We start from the raw sequence: 13,044 nt of genomic DNA, 5'->3' as shown, positions 1-13,044 counted from the left end.
CATTCTTCTCCTGCACAAGTTTCTATGACCCGCTGGGGTTCACTTCCTGTGTGACGTTCGCTGACTGAAAGGTGGACTGCTATCACGTCTCCACGTGATAATAAGTGAGTAAAGCATTACTGAGTGTCTGAGCAAAGAAGAGCCTGAATGTTGCAACCTCCCTATTGGCTGTTTGTAAAAATGTATCAGTTGTTGCCCTTCCCACGGGAATCATCGCGGGCTCGAGAGCCGAGACCTGACGAGTTAGTTCGTTGGTAGCAGAACAAAATGTCTGGACACAAATCGGGTTTTCAGAAAAGGAAAGAAAATAAACGGAGGGTCGAAAATACAAAAAAGGAGGCAGAAAATGCAAAACAAGTTTTAAGGTAGGACAAATGGTTACTTTTCTGAGGCAGCCCGCCGTGGCTGCAGGCTGTCAGTTGTCATTGAATGGTTACTTTTCTGAGGCAGCCCGCCGTGACTGCCTGCAGGCTTATTTATTATAGCCCATTTAGTTAAAATAGTTGATATAAAATGTTTATAGTTATAGTTATGTGATGGTTGTCCTGATTTAGACTGGTGTTTTTGGGGGGGGTTGCGCGATGTTGCACCCGGGTCCAGATTAGGGCAGAACCGGCCCTGGCTACATTTCAGGTGTAGTTTGTTTTATGTATGTATGTACTTGCATAGATGTGTACTTGGTCTTCCAATATGGCGCCTAACAAAATCTCGCGGCGCGGTGACGTCATGCGGTAGCCCTCTATAGGGCCTGACTAGCCTTTGGTAACACACTAAATGAATTATCTTTCATTTTTGGCACTTTTTCTGTTTGTGTAGATGGGAAGACATACTGAGAATCCAAATCGCCAACATTTGAAATAATAATTGTTTTAAATTATTTCTTGTCTTATTTAATGAAGGTTGTAATAGAATTAGCCTACATTTGGCTTAAGCTGGATGAGACAGAGACATAATTTTATAGCCATTTGTTAAACAGCTGACAGGGAACGTAATTAACCGTTCTGGGAACGAAATTTTTTTTGTTTTAACCGGTTCGGGAACGTCTGTCTAATGGTGGAACCCAAAACCGGAAACGTTAAAATTCCGTTTCTGTTCGGAACGAACCAATAGGAAAAAAATTCTGGTTCAAAGCCCTGCTTTAAATGCAATACCTACAATTAAAAACAATGTTTTTATTGCACTTATTTAATTCCTGGGCTCCCATCTGGAACTGGCAGTGATGTTGCATTCTGTTAATACGTTTTACAGTAGATTATTAGATTTGAATAGGATGGATGAGCCAAAATAATTGGGGATTTATTTATTTATTTTTAATGTGCCCCGACTTGTTGCAAGTATGAATAGGTGGGCCTCAAAGCAGAAAAGGTTGAGAAGCCCAGCTTTTAATAGATGATTTGTGAACACACACAGAACCGAATGATCCCCTAGACTAATCCATCTGCTCTCCTTTCTGCCAGACCAATCAATCCGTCTGATCATTCTGTTCTGACAGTCACATGTCGTTTTCTCCGTCATTATGCAAACGGAGTGTATAACCTCTAGTCAAGCACATTGATTCTAAGAACTTGGGCAGCTGTTTAAAGCCATTTTGTCTCCAGACGGCTAGAGACTCTGACCTTATTGAGCCTCAGAAAGACCGATTTAAGGCTGTATTTGCATTATTGAGCTGCAGCAGATACGTTCCAGTTGGAGGACGGCTTCCAGCAGAAACAACTTGTTTGATGAGAAAGGTCAGAGGAGGATGGCCAGGAAGGTTCCAGTAACTCAGTCACTCTTTACAACCGTGGTGAGCAGAAAAGCATCTCAGAAAGCACAACACCCGAATTCCACAACGTGTTCCACTATAGTGGGAACAAGCTCACCCAAACTGAAAAGTGGAAAATTGGAAAAGGACCAGGAGGTGTTTTTGTTTTTTTATGGAAATGCAGTAAAATGAAGTTGCGTGAACAAGAGAAGCACTTCCTGTTAGCAAGCTCTGACACCAATGACTCCTGACATTAATGTTAAATTAGTGATATATCAGATATATTCCATTCAGCTAGCACGATATTGAACGAGTCGACAACGAGTTCAGTATCATTCTAGCTGAATGGAATATATCAGATATACCATGAAAAAAGCCAGCCAATATTATTATTATTATTATTATTATTATACAGTACATACACATTTGATGGAACAATTATAGATTTTACAAAAAAGTTAAGAACATGGGGGTAACTTGCCAATATCGAATGCTGATTCGGATCCAATGTAATTCGATGTTCTGTCAATCCAATGTACTGTACAAAGTCAAAGTTCTAACAATAAAAATGGTAGAAGTCCAAAAAGCCTGAACAACCAACTTTGATACACGCTCTATACAGGCTGACAGTTCAAGTTCAGAGTTACTTTTGATCGTAGTTAATTGTTACATTGCAGTTGTTCAAAACAAAAGGGTTTTGCTGAGTGAAGTCCATGAATGAAGTCCTCTTGTAAAAGTCTCCGTCACTTTTCCTCACCTCCAAGTAGAACTCTATATTTCTGCTATTGCGCTCTCTTCTGGTTTTTCGATGTCCGTTGGTATGTTTTCCTCTTGTAAATCTCATCTCATCTCATTATCTCTAGCCACTTTATCCTTCTACAGGGTCACAGGCAAGCTGGAGCCTATCCCAGCTGCCTACGGGCGAAAGGCGGGGTACACCCTGGACAAGTCGCCAGGTCATCACAGGGCTGACACATAGACACAGACAACCATTCACACTCACATTCACACCTACGGTCAATTTAGAGTCACCAGTTAACCTAACTTGCATGTCTTTGGACTGTGGGGGAAACCGGAGCACCCGGAGGAAACCCATGTAGACACGGGGAGAACATGCAAACTCCACACAGAAAGGCCCTCGCCGGCCCCGGGGCTCGAACCCAGGACCTTCTTGCTGTGAGGCGACAGCGCTAACCACTACACCACCGTGCCGCCCCTCTTGTAAATATGCGTGAAAAATATCCAGGGAAGTTTTGGTAGCCTTTAGGGTGCTCAGCTCGTCTTTAGTTTCAGTTTTCAGTTTATTTATTTCGTGCTTAATCCGAGCACTGAATTAACCCCGTCTTCTCTCTCTCCCAGCCGACAAAGAAATGATTGTGCGCATGTGCAGCAGAAAAGTTTTGTCATTGCGTGAGCTCCGATATGAGTGTTGTCTTGACAACGTGCAATATTATAACAATATTGCACGCTCCTTCTCCATTGGTGAGAGTGGCGTAATGCATGGAGGATAAGTGATATGATAATATTGCATGCCATCAATAAACCCACGCGAAGGGAATAGAATACATGTGTTGTTTACCAGCTGGGAGGTCCGTATGGTGAAATACCGGGCCCGAGGTCTTGAAAGTACTGAGCGAGGCCCTCTGGGCCGAGGTCAGTATTCAAGGCCGAGGTCACGGTATTTCACCATACGGACCGACCTTAAAGGAACAGTCCACCGTACTTCCATAATGAAATATGCTCTTATCTGAATTGAGACGAGCTGCTCCGTACCTATCCGAGCTTTGCGCGACCTCCCAGTCAGTCAGACGCAGTCAGACGCGCTGTCACTCCTGTTAGCAATGTAGCTAGGCTCAGTATGGCCAATGGTATTTTTTGGGGCTGTAGTTACATGCGACCAAACTCTTCCACGTTTTTCCTGTTTACATAGGTTTATATGACCAGTGATATGAAACAAGTTCAGTTACACAAATTGAAACGTAGCGATTTTCTATGCTATGGAAAGTCCGCACTATAATGACAGGCGTACTAACACCTTCTGCGTGCTTCGGCAGCGCATTGATATCTGAGCTCCGTATAATTGCGCATTGATCAATGCGCTGCCGAAGTGCGCAGAAGGTGTTAGTACGCCTGTCATTATAGTGCGGACTTTCCATAGCATAGAAAATCGCTACGTTTCAATTTGTGTAACTGAACTTGTTTCATATCACTGGTCATATAAACCTATGTAAACAGGAAAAACGCGGAAGAGTTTGGTCGCATCTAACTACAGCCCCAAAAAATACCATTGGCCATACTGAGCCTAGCTACATTGCTAACAGGAGTGACGGCGCGTCTGACTGCGTCTGACTGACTGGGAGGTCGCGCAAAGCTCGGAGAGGTATGGAGCAGCTCGTCTCAATTCAGATAAGAGCATATTTCATTATGGAAGTACGGTGGACTGTTCCTTTAAGCTGGTAAATAATATATTTATTTTTTTCTTTACCAAATTCTAACAGAAAACGAGAGCGCCCGAAAGGGAAAACCGAGCCGAGCCACCATTTTGAATCCTCATTCACGGCTGTAATGCAAATTGCTTCCTCCTCGGTATACAAGTGCACTTCCATGGCAGGAAAAAAACTACATTTTGCCGCCTATGCAGTCCCCTATTTATACAAATGGGAGTCATTCAGGATTCAGCCATGTTTTTGCTCGGTGTTAGCAACAGTTAGAGGTTTTTAGCTTTCTCCTGAAATCTCATCTCATTATCTGTAGCTGCTTTATCCTGTTCTACAGGGTCGCAGGCAAGCTGGAGCCTATCCCAGCTGACTACGGGCGAAAGGCGGGGTACACCCTGGACAAGTCGCCAGGTCATCACAGGGCTGACACATAGACACAGACAACCATTCACACTCACACCTACGGTCAATTTAGAGTCACCAGTTAACCTAACCTGCATGTCTTTGGACTGTGGGGGAAACCGGAGCACCCGGAGGAAACCCACGCGGACATGGGGAGAACATGCAAACTCCACACAGAAAGGCCCTCGCCGGCCACGGGGCTCGAACCCGGACCTTCTTGCTGTGAGGCGACAGCGCTAACCACTACACCACCGTGCCGCCCTTCTCCTGAAATGTTTTCTTTTATTTTGTCTTCCTCAGGGTAGTAAAACTCGCTTTCGCTGTGAACACTGTCGTTATCGCTATCCATGCTGTAAAATTAATGCTATTCTCCTGAGAAATGCGAAAATAAATGTTGACAAAAATTGCTCCTATGTTTGTTGTTGTGAACGAGCGAGTCGCCAGAGGTCTGTAACTGGGGTCCATACCATAGGATATGGACCCGCTCGCCAGCCAATAAGAGCGCAGGATTTGATGGAAACCGCACCGCGAAAAAATAAATGTTTTTATTCCATGGAAAAGGTGGCCCGTATGTATAATATTAGTACATCTTTAACTTATTTATTATTTATGCCTGGATTATGTTCTTGGATTATGTGGAACATCCCACAAACAGGTCCTATGAATTAGCTGATACGCTAGGAAAGATGCCATTAGGATAAGTGCATTACTGTAAACATATGTTAAAGAGAATGGAAAATATTATAAAATTACTGTAATGCCTTACAGCCGACCCTGTCGTCAGAGCCATGCTGTTCCAGAAGATGACATAAATCAACACCGTCTGATCTATCAGTTTGTGTGAATTTAACAGTAATGTGGTATCAACTATTATTCCTCACTGTGGAAAATTTATTTCAAAGCATCATGATGTAATTTAGGTTTGTAGATACAGTTGCGTCACACCACTGGATACTCCTGAATCCTTCATATTTGCTTGGTTAACAAACAGACCTGTTCATCCAGCAGCTCAAATTCAGCTATTTTCCTGATTTATACTTTACCTTTATTGAGCTCTTCATGCTTGAAGACCTTGTGGTCAGATGAAAAAAAAAAAATCAAACAGGAACATTTAGTTTTGTCTGAAATGCAGCAGTGTTGGCAGCACACATGGTTTCCCTGTTGGAATGAAAAATGTGGCATCACACAATAATTAAAAAATTTTTTTTAATGATCTCGCAGATTATAAATGCATGTCTCTGATCTGTTTAAGTAGTCCATGCTTTAATACTCATCAGCTGAGTAATGGATGAAATAAAGAGGTGGCTGATTTTGACAATTTATCAGATGCTATTGCTTGTGTGATGTGGTAATTTGCGTGCCTTTCTTTTTCTTTCCCTCCAGTCTAAAGGAAAAAAGCCGCTTTTTGTTCAGCTGGTCCTGGACAATATCTGGAGTTTGTATGACGCTGTGGTTATCAGAAGGTAACAAGCTGAAAAACACAGGATTTTATTAAATCTGCAGATTTCAGTCGAGCTCTTTATGTATTTGCTGTCAACTCCGCAAGCTGCTGAAAATCTTTAGTTATGCAGTTCTTTATTTTTTTTTCTGCTGCATGTAGTCTGAATGAAACATGCATATGATTAGGCGTTAACATTTTAAATGTTACCATGGCAACAGATAACCTCTGTCTACAGTTAGGACCTGCACTTTACTTACCTATTTATTAGCCATACATAACCTGTATACCTAATGTATACTGCATATTTTATATATTTATTGTATCTGTAAAAAAAAAAAATTCCCCCCTCCCTCTTTTTCTCTTTCCCCTGAATCTTGTGTAGTTTGTGTTGTGCAGCTGTAAAATACCTGAGCCTTAAAACAAGCATTTCATTGTACACCTCTCCCTGACATTTTGTGCACATGACACATAAACTTGAAACTCTGTCTGTCTGCCTGCCTGCCTGCCAGGTTATTACTTGATTATTTGGAGTGTAAATGTCACTATCATCTTATCACTATCATACTTTCCCTGTGTCCGAAATCACTCACTCATTCACTAATCCCTACTCACTATATAGGGAATTACTATATAGAATGAGCTCATTGATAAAAAGGGGAAAAAAAAACCCTACACTTTTGGGCACTACTCTGTTGCGCTGTTATTTACGTCATTACTGTCGCACAATTAAAACGTGCCAGATCAGTCGGTTGGTGGGTTTTCAAAATAATAAATACATGCATGTTATTTACCAGCTGGGAGGTCCGTATTGTGAAATACCGTGACCGAGGTCTTGAAAGTACTGAGCGAGGCCGGGGTCATGGTATTTCACCATACGGACCGACCTTAAGCTGGTAAATAATATTTATTTTTTTCTTTACCAAATTCCAACAGAAAACGAGAGCGCCCGAAAGGGAAAACCGAGCCGAGGCGCCATTTTAAATCCTCATTCACGGCTGTAATGCAAATTGCTTCCTCCTCGGTATACAAGTGCACTTCCATGGCAGGAAAAAAAACTGCATTTTGCTGCCTATGTAGTCCCCTATTTATACAAATAGGAGTCATTCAGGATTCAGCCATGTTTTTGCTTGGCGTTAGCAAGTTAGAGGTTTTTAGCTTTCTCCTGAAATGTTTTCTTTTATTTCTTCTTCCTCAGGGTAGTAAAACTCGCTTTCGCTGTGAACACTGTCGTTATCGCTATCCATGCTGTAAAATTAATGCTATTCTCCTGAGAAATGCTGGCAAAAATTTATAAGATTTTTGATAATCTTATAAATAAATCTTATATAAAAAAAAAGATAAATGTTGACAAAAAATGCTACCATGTTTGTTGTTGTGAATGCGCGAGTCGCCAGAGGTCCGTAACTGGGGTCTGTACCGTAGGATATGGCCCCGCTCGCCAGCCAATCAGAGCGCAGGATTTGATGGAAACCGGACTGCGAAAAAAAAAATGCATGTATTTTTGTGATAAATCCATATTATACTGAACGTATTTCCCACATTAATAAATACAAAGTACTCTGCGTCTGCTGCATCTCTCAGTTCTTTAAAATCAAGGCTGAGTACTTTCTTCTTTGCCGCTGCCTTTTATTCAATCAAATTTGAGACTTTTTTTTTTTTTCTTTCAGCGCAACCACAGTGCATGATGGGATATATTGCTTGGTTAGTGACCATCGGTTGTACACTACTTTTCGTGATGCATTGTGGGATACTTTGAGTGCACTATGTAGGGTGTTGTAATCCTCACTATACATTCGGACAGCACTACAAAATGGCGAGCTCACTATGTAGTCCACTATATAGTGATTAGGGAGCGATTTCGGACACGGTTTGTCTTTTCATTGTATGTTAATTGCTGTTAATGTCTGACAGGCCCAGCAGTAACCGATACTTGTCTGTAAATACTGTTTTAACACAGAGACAAAGAGAAGGTGGAGAAGATGGTGACCTCGTTGGGGTTAAAGATCATGGCCCGAGACCTTCGCCACTCTGACCCGAAAGTGCTCCTGTGTGCCATCTGCAGTCAGTGGCTGCCCGTGTCTCAGGCAGTGCTCTGTATCCTTTGCTATAGCAGCGTCACGGCGAACTGTTCTTATCCCATCATTACTAATCTTTCTGGCTGTAATCAGTGGGAACATTAATGCTAGAAATCCATATCTCACGCAAAAAGTTTTTTGGGGGGTTTGGAGCAACTTGAGGAACTTGAAAGTACAAAACAGAACATTCTGCTAAGAACAGAACCACAGTCAATAACTAGAAAGAATGAAAAAAGGACAGACAAACAGGGAGAAAGGAAGGAAAGAAAGAGAAACAGTGTTATTAAAGAGAGGAAAATATGGACAGAAAAGGCAAGGAAACAAAGGATGAAAGGAATTTTTGGGTTGAAAGAAGGGAAGGAAAGAAAGAAATAGAAACTGGATTGAAGAAATGAAGATATGGGTAAAAAAAGAATGAGAACAAAGGATGAAATTTAATTTTTGGTTTGAGAGAAAGAGAAAATGTTTTGAATGAAAGAGAGCAGACGACCAAATGGAGAAAGGAAAAAAAACTCAGGGAAGAGAAGGAAAGAAAGAGAAGCGATATTGAAGAAAGGAAGATGTGGATAAACAAGAAAACGAAGGATGAAGGGAATTTTGTGGTTGAAGGAAGGAAGGAAAGAAAGAAAGAAAGGGGGAAATGAAAAAAAAATGTAGAAAAAGAATGCTTTGAATGAAAAGACAGACAACCAAAGAGAGGAAAAAATAAGGAAAGAAAGAGAAGCAGTTTTAAAGAAGGGAAGATGTGGATTAAAAAAAGCAAGAAAACAAAGGATGAAAGGGATTTTGGGTTTGAGAGAAAGAGAAAATGTTTTGAATGAAAGCGAGCAGATGACCAAATGGAGAAAGGGGAAAAAAAAGTCAGGGAAGAGAAGAAAGGAAGGAAAGAAAGAGCAGCGATATTGAAGAAAGGAAGATGTGGATAAACAAGAAAACGAAGGATGAAGGGAATTTTGTGGTTGAAGGAAGGAAGGAAAGAAAGAAAGGGGGGAAATGAAGAAAAAATGTAGAAAAAGAATGCTTTGAATGAAAAGACAGACAACCAAAGAGAGGAAAAAATAAGGAAAGAAAGAGAAGCAGTTTTAAAGAAGGGAAGATGTGGATTAAAAAAAGCAAGAAAACAAAGGATGAAAGGGATTTTGGGTTTGAGAGAAAGAAAATGTTTTGAATGAAAGAGAGCAGATGACCAAATGGAGAAAGGGAAAAAAAAGTCAGGGAAGAGAAGGAAGGAAGGAAAGAAAGAGAAGCGGTATTGAAGAAAGGAAGATGTGGATAAACAAGAAAACAAAGGATGAAGGGAATTTTGTGGTTGAAGGAAGGAAGGAAAGAAAGAAAGGGGGGAAATGAACAAAATGTAGAAAAAGAATGCTTTGAATGAAAGGACAGAACCAAACAGAGGAAAAAAAAAAGGAAATAAAGAGAAGCAGTTTTAAAGAAGGGAAGATGTGGATTTAAAAAAAGCAAGAAAACAAAGGATGAAAGGGATTTCGGGTTTGGAGAAAGTAAAGAGGAAAAAAATAAACAAATAGAAGAAAGAAAGGTGCAAATAAAAAAAGGATCTAGAAAGATGGAAAGAAAGAGGTTAAAAGTTTGGTCAGGAAGTGACGCAGGTTAAAAGAGAGAAAGAAGATGAAAGATGGGAAATAATGAGTGAGAAGTGACTTGTGTACCACTGCCTCGTGGTTCTACAACATTAAAAGTCTGTCTAAATGGCTAAAAGTATGAAGTATAATTTTAAATCAATACAGATTGTTAGCTTTGGGCAACTTCTGTGGTAGAAAAAGAAAACATGATGACTGTTCTAGGAAAAGGACTGCAGGCAGGCAGGCAGGCACTGGCATTAGGGACAGAAACGTTGAGATGATGGCAGAAGTTCTTGTGAAGAACTGTCAGACTTGTGAACGGTTTTCTTGTGCAGCACCTGATTTAAAGGAAGTTCCTTCCACACGGTGTGTAATTAACACCTTCACTACAGGTGCTCTGCGCTCTTTCCACCACCAGCTTTACCATTCATTCCCAGCTGCACTGAGTGTGTGTGTGTGTGTGTGTGTGTGTGAGAGAGAGAGAGAGACCATCACAGAGTGTGTATTGGTTGTTAACTCCATGGTTCAGCGATGGTGTGTGAGAAGTTGCCGGCTCCCACTGAGGTGAGCTGTGAGAGGGTGGAGAAGCTGATGAGTGTGGGCATGCGCAGGTTCGACTCCCTGCCTGAAAAAACACAGCAGCTGAAAAAAGGTGAGTGAGAGTGAGACGGGTGTGAGAGATAACGAGGAATACAGGCGAGTCCGTTTCGTCCCTGACCGGTGGAGAGACGGGAGGAGGAAAAATCTGAATTTAGATGAAATAACTGAACAGTTAGTCACGCAGGGAAGTGCATGTTTGCAAATCCAGAGCACAGATAATGTCGTCTGTTGTAATGACGGAGGGAGAAGAAGAGACGAAGTGGGTGGCTGTTGAGTCCCAGGGTGATGAGCGAATTTACATTCTTTATAAACGCACCATCCTCTCGGCGTGGTCTATTACACCGTATACAGGAGTCCCTGATAGAAAGGACGGGAGGAAAGGAAGAAAAATTGGCAGGAAAAGGTGTTCCTTTATTGATCCTCATGAGGGGAAACTCAGGTGTTGGAGCAGCTCAAGTACAGAATAAAATCTAGATAAATGTAGGTTAAGTTAAAAAAAAAAAAAAGAAGAAAGATGGAGCTAAGTACAAAAGGCAAATTAAAAGAAAGAAAAAAGGATTGAAAAAGTCAGGTTAAAGGTAGACAAGTGGAAAGAAAGGAAAAGACAAGTTAAAAGAATAAAAAAGGATGGCGGTTGGAAGGAAGGAAGGCTGAAAAGAGGGGAGGAAGAAAAAGATGTAAAAAAATCAAAGAAAAGGAAAAGACAAGTTGAAAGAGGATGAGGTTAGAAAAAAGACAAAAGAAAGAAAAGGATGAAAAGATGGAAGGAAGAAAGAAGGTTGAAGAAAAATGATGACATTTAGAAAAAAGGCAGGCAAGGAAAAAGTTAAAAGAAAGAAAAGGAAGTAGGCTGGAAGGAAGGAAGGCTGAAAAGAGGGAAGGAAGGAGGAAAAATATATGGAAAAAAATGTTGAAAGAAGGGAAAAAAAACAAAGGTTAGAAGAAAGAAAAGGAATTTAAAATAACTAAACAAATAAAAGGATTGAGGTTGAAGGAAAAAAAGTGATGAGTTCATCAGAAAGTTGTTTTAAACTGGTCTGTTCTTCCTTTCACTCCAGATTAGTCTCTCTCTCTCTCTCTCTCTCTCTCTCTCTCTCTCTCTCTCTCTGGTGTGAGAATATAATAACTGAGTAATAAAAGTCTGTCACTCAGCTCATCAGCATCTGCTCCTGCCCGCGTGTCTGCTAAACTGACTCGTCCTCACGGTGCTCGAACTAATCCCCACTGTTCCAGAAGCTGATATTCCCGTTCTTTAGCTCGGCGAGAGACCGTTTTACTGTCTGTTCTGAACAAAGACCTCGCAAACATTATTATAAAAGAAGAATAATTTGCAAAATTGAACCTTCGTGCAAATGAAATGAGGATTTTTCTGTGACCTTCACTTGCTGAAATGTCTAATGTGGATCTTTTCTTGTACAATGTTGCTGAAAATACGAACATTTTTCAAAAGCAAGATTTAAACAACGCCTTCAAATTCTTGAGCCAAACTACCTAGTCAGGCCTGACCAATATGTCAAGAAGCTGATATCAGCCGATAATGGTGCTTAATGACTTTATCATGATCATCGAGCGAAATGAGGCCAATCAGAGGCCGATAAGGTGCCTTTGTTCCGAGTTGCACAGCTGCCAGTCAGCGTGAAGGAGTCACTGCATAAGCGGTGAGCAGAAACGTGCCACATATGCCAGCATGCTTGTGAACCTCAGTTGAAGGTTAATGCTGTTTTCTTTATGAAGGTGATGAAGGTTCTACAACCCCGATTCCCAAAAAGTTGGGACAAAGTACAAATTGTAAATAAAAACGGAATGCAATAATTTACAAATCTCAAAAACTGATATTGTATTCACAATAGAACATAGACAACATGTCAAATGTCGAAAGTGAGACATTTTGAAATTTCATGTCAAATATTGGCTCATTTGAAATTTCATGACAGCAACACATCTCAAAAAAGTTGGGACAGGGGCAATAAGAGGCTGGAAAAGTTAAAGGTACAAAAAAGGAACAGCTGGAGGACCAAATTGCAACTCATTAGGTCAATTGGCAATAGGTCATTAACATGACTGGGTATAAAAAGAGCATCTTGGACTGGCAGCGGCTCTCAGAAGTAAAGATGGGAAGAGGATCACCAATCCCCCTAATTCTGCGCCGACAAATAGTGGAGCAATATCAGAAAGGAGTTCGACAGTGTAAAATTGCAAAGAGTTTGAACATATCATCATCTACAGTGCATAATATCATCAAAAGATTCAGAGAATCTGGAAGAATCTCTGTGCGTAAGGGTCAAGGCCGGAAAACCATACTGGATGCCCGTGATCTTCGGGCCCTTAGACGGCACTGCATCACATACAGGCATGCTTCTGTATTGGAAATCACAAAATGGGCTCAGGAATATTTCCAGAGAACATTATCTGTGAACACAATTCACCGTGCCATCTGCCGTTGCCAGCTAAAACTCTATAGTTCAAAGAAGAAGCCGTATCTAAACATGATCCAGAAGCGCAGACGTCTTCTCTGGGCCAAGGCTCATTTAAAATGGACTGTGGCAAAGTGGAAAACTGTTCTGTGGTCAGACGAATCAAAATTTGAAGTTCTTTATGGAAATCAGGGCCGCCGTGTCATTCGGACTAAAGAGGAGAAGGACGACCCAAGTTATCATCAGCGCTCGGTTCAGAAGCCTGCATCTCTGATGGTATGGGGTTGCATTAGTGCGTGTGGCATGGGCAACTTACACATCTGGAAAGATACCATCAATGCTGAAAG

General features: G+C 41.1%; 1 protein-coding gene across 3 annotated transcripts in view; it reads left to right on the top strand.

The window, feature by feature from the left end:
- The window catches only part of efl1 (elongation factor like GTPase 1), a 343,260-nt gene that overhangs the window by 46,743 nt on the left and 283,473 nt on the right, over positions 1–13,044 (top strand). For all 3 annotated transcript variants that reach the window (XM_060941122.1, XM_060941123.1, XM_060941121.1), the window contains 3 exons: positions 5,968–6,047; positions 7,983–8,119; positions 10,213–10,335. In XM_060941122.1, the coding sequence (XP_060797105.1) occupies positions 5,968–6,047; positions 7,983–8,119; positions 10,213–10,335 (340 nt within the window). The remainder of the gene's footprint in view (positions 1–5,967; positions 6,048–7,982; positions 8,120–10,212; positions 10,336–13,044) is intronic.

This window comes from Neoarius graeffei, chromosome 15, assembly GCF_027579695.1.
Source record: "Neoarius graeffei isolate fNeoGra1 chromosome 15, fNeoGra1.pri, whole genome shotgun sequence".
In the NCBI taxonomy this organism is placed as follows: Eukaryota; Metazoa; Chordata; class Actinopteri; order Siluriformes; family Ariidae; genus Neoarius; species Neoarius graeffei.
The sequence above is the reverse complement of the archived record's forward strand: the minus strand, read 5'-3'. Positions and strand labels throughout refer to the sequence as shown.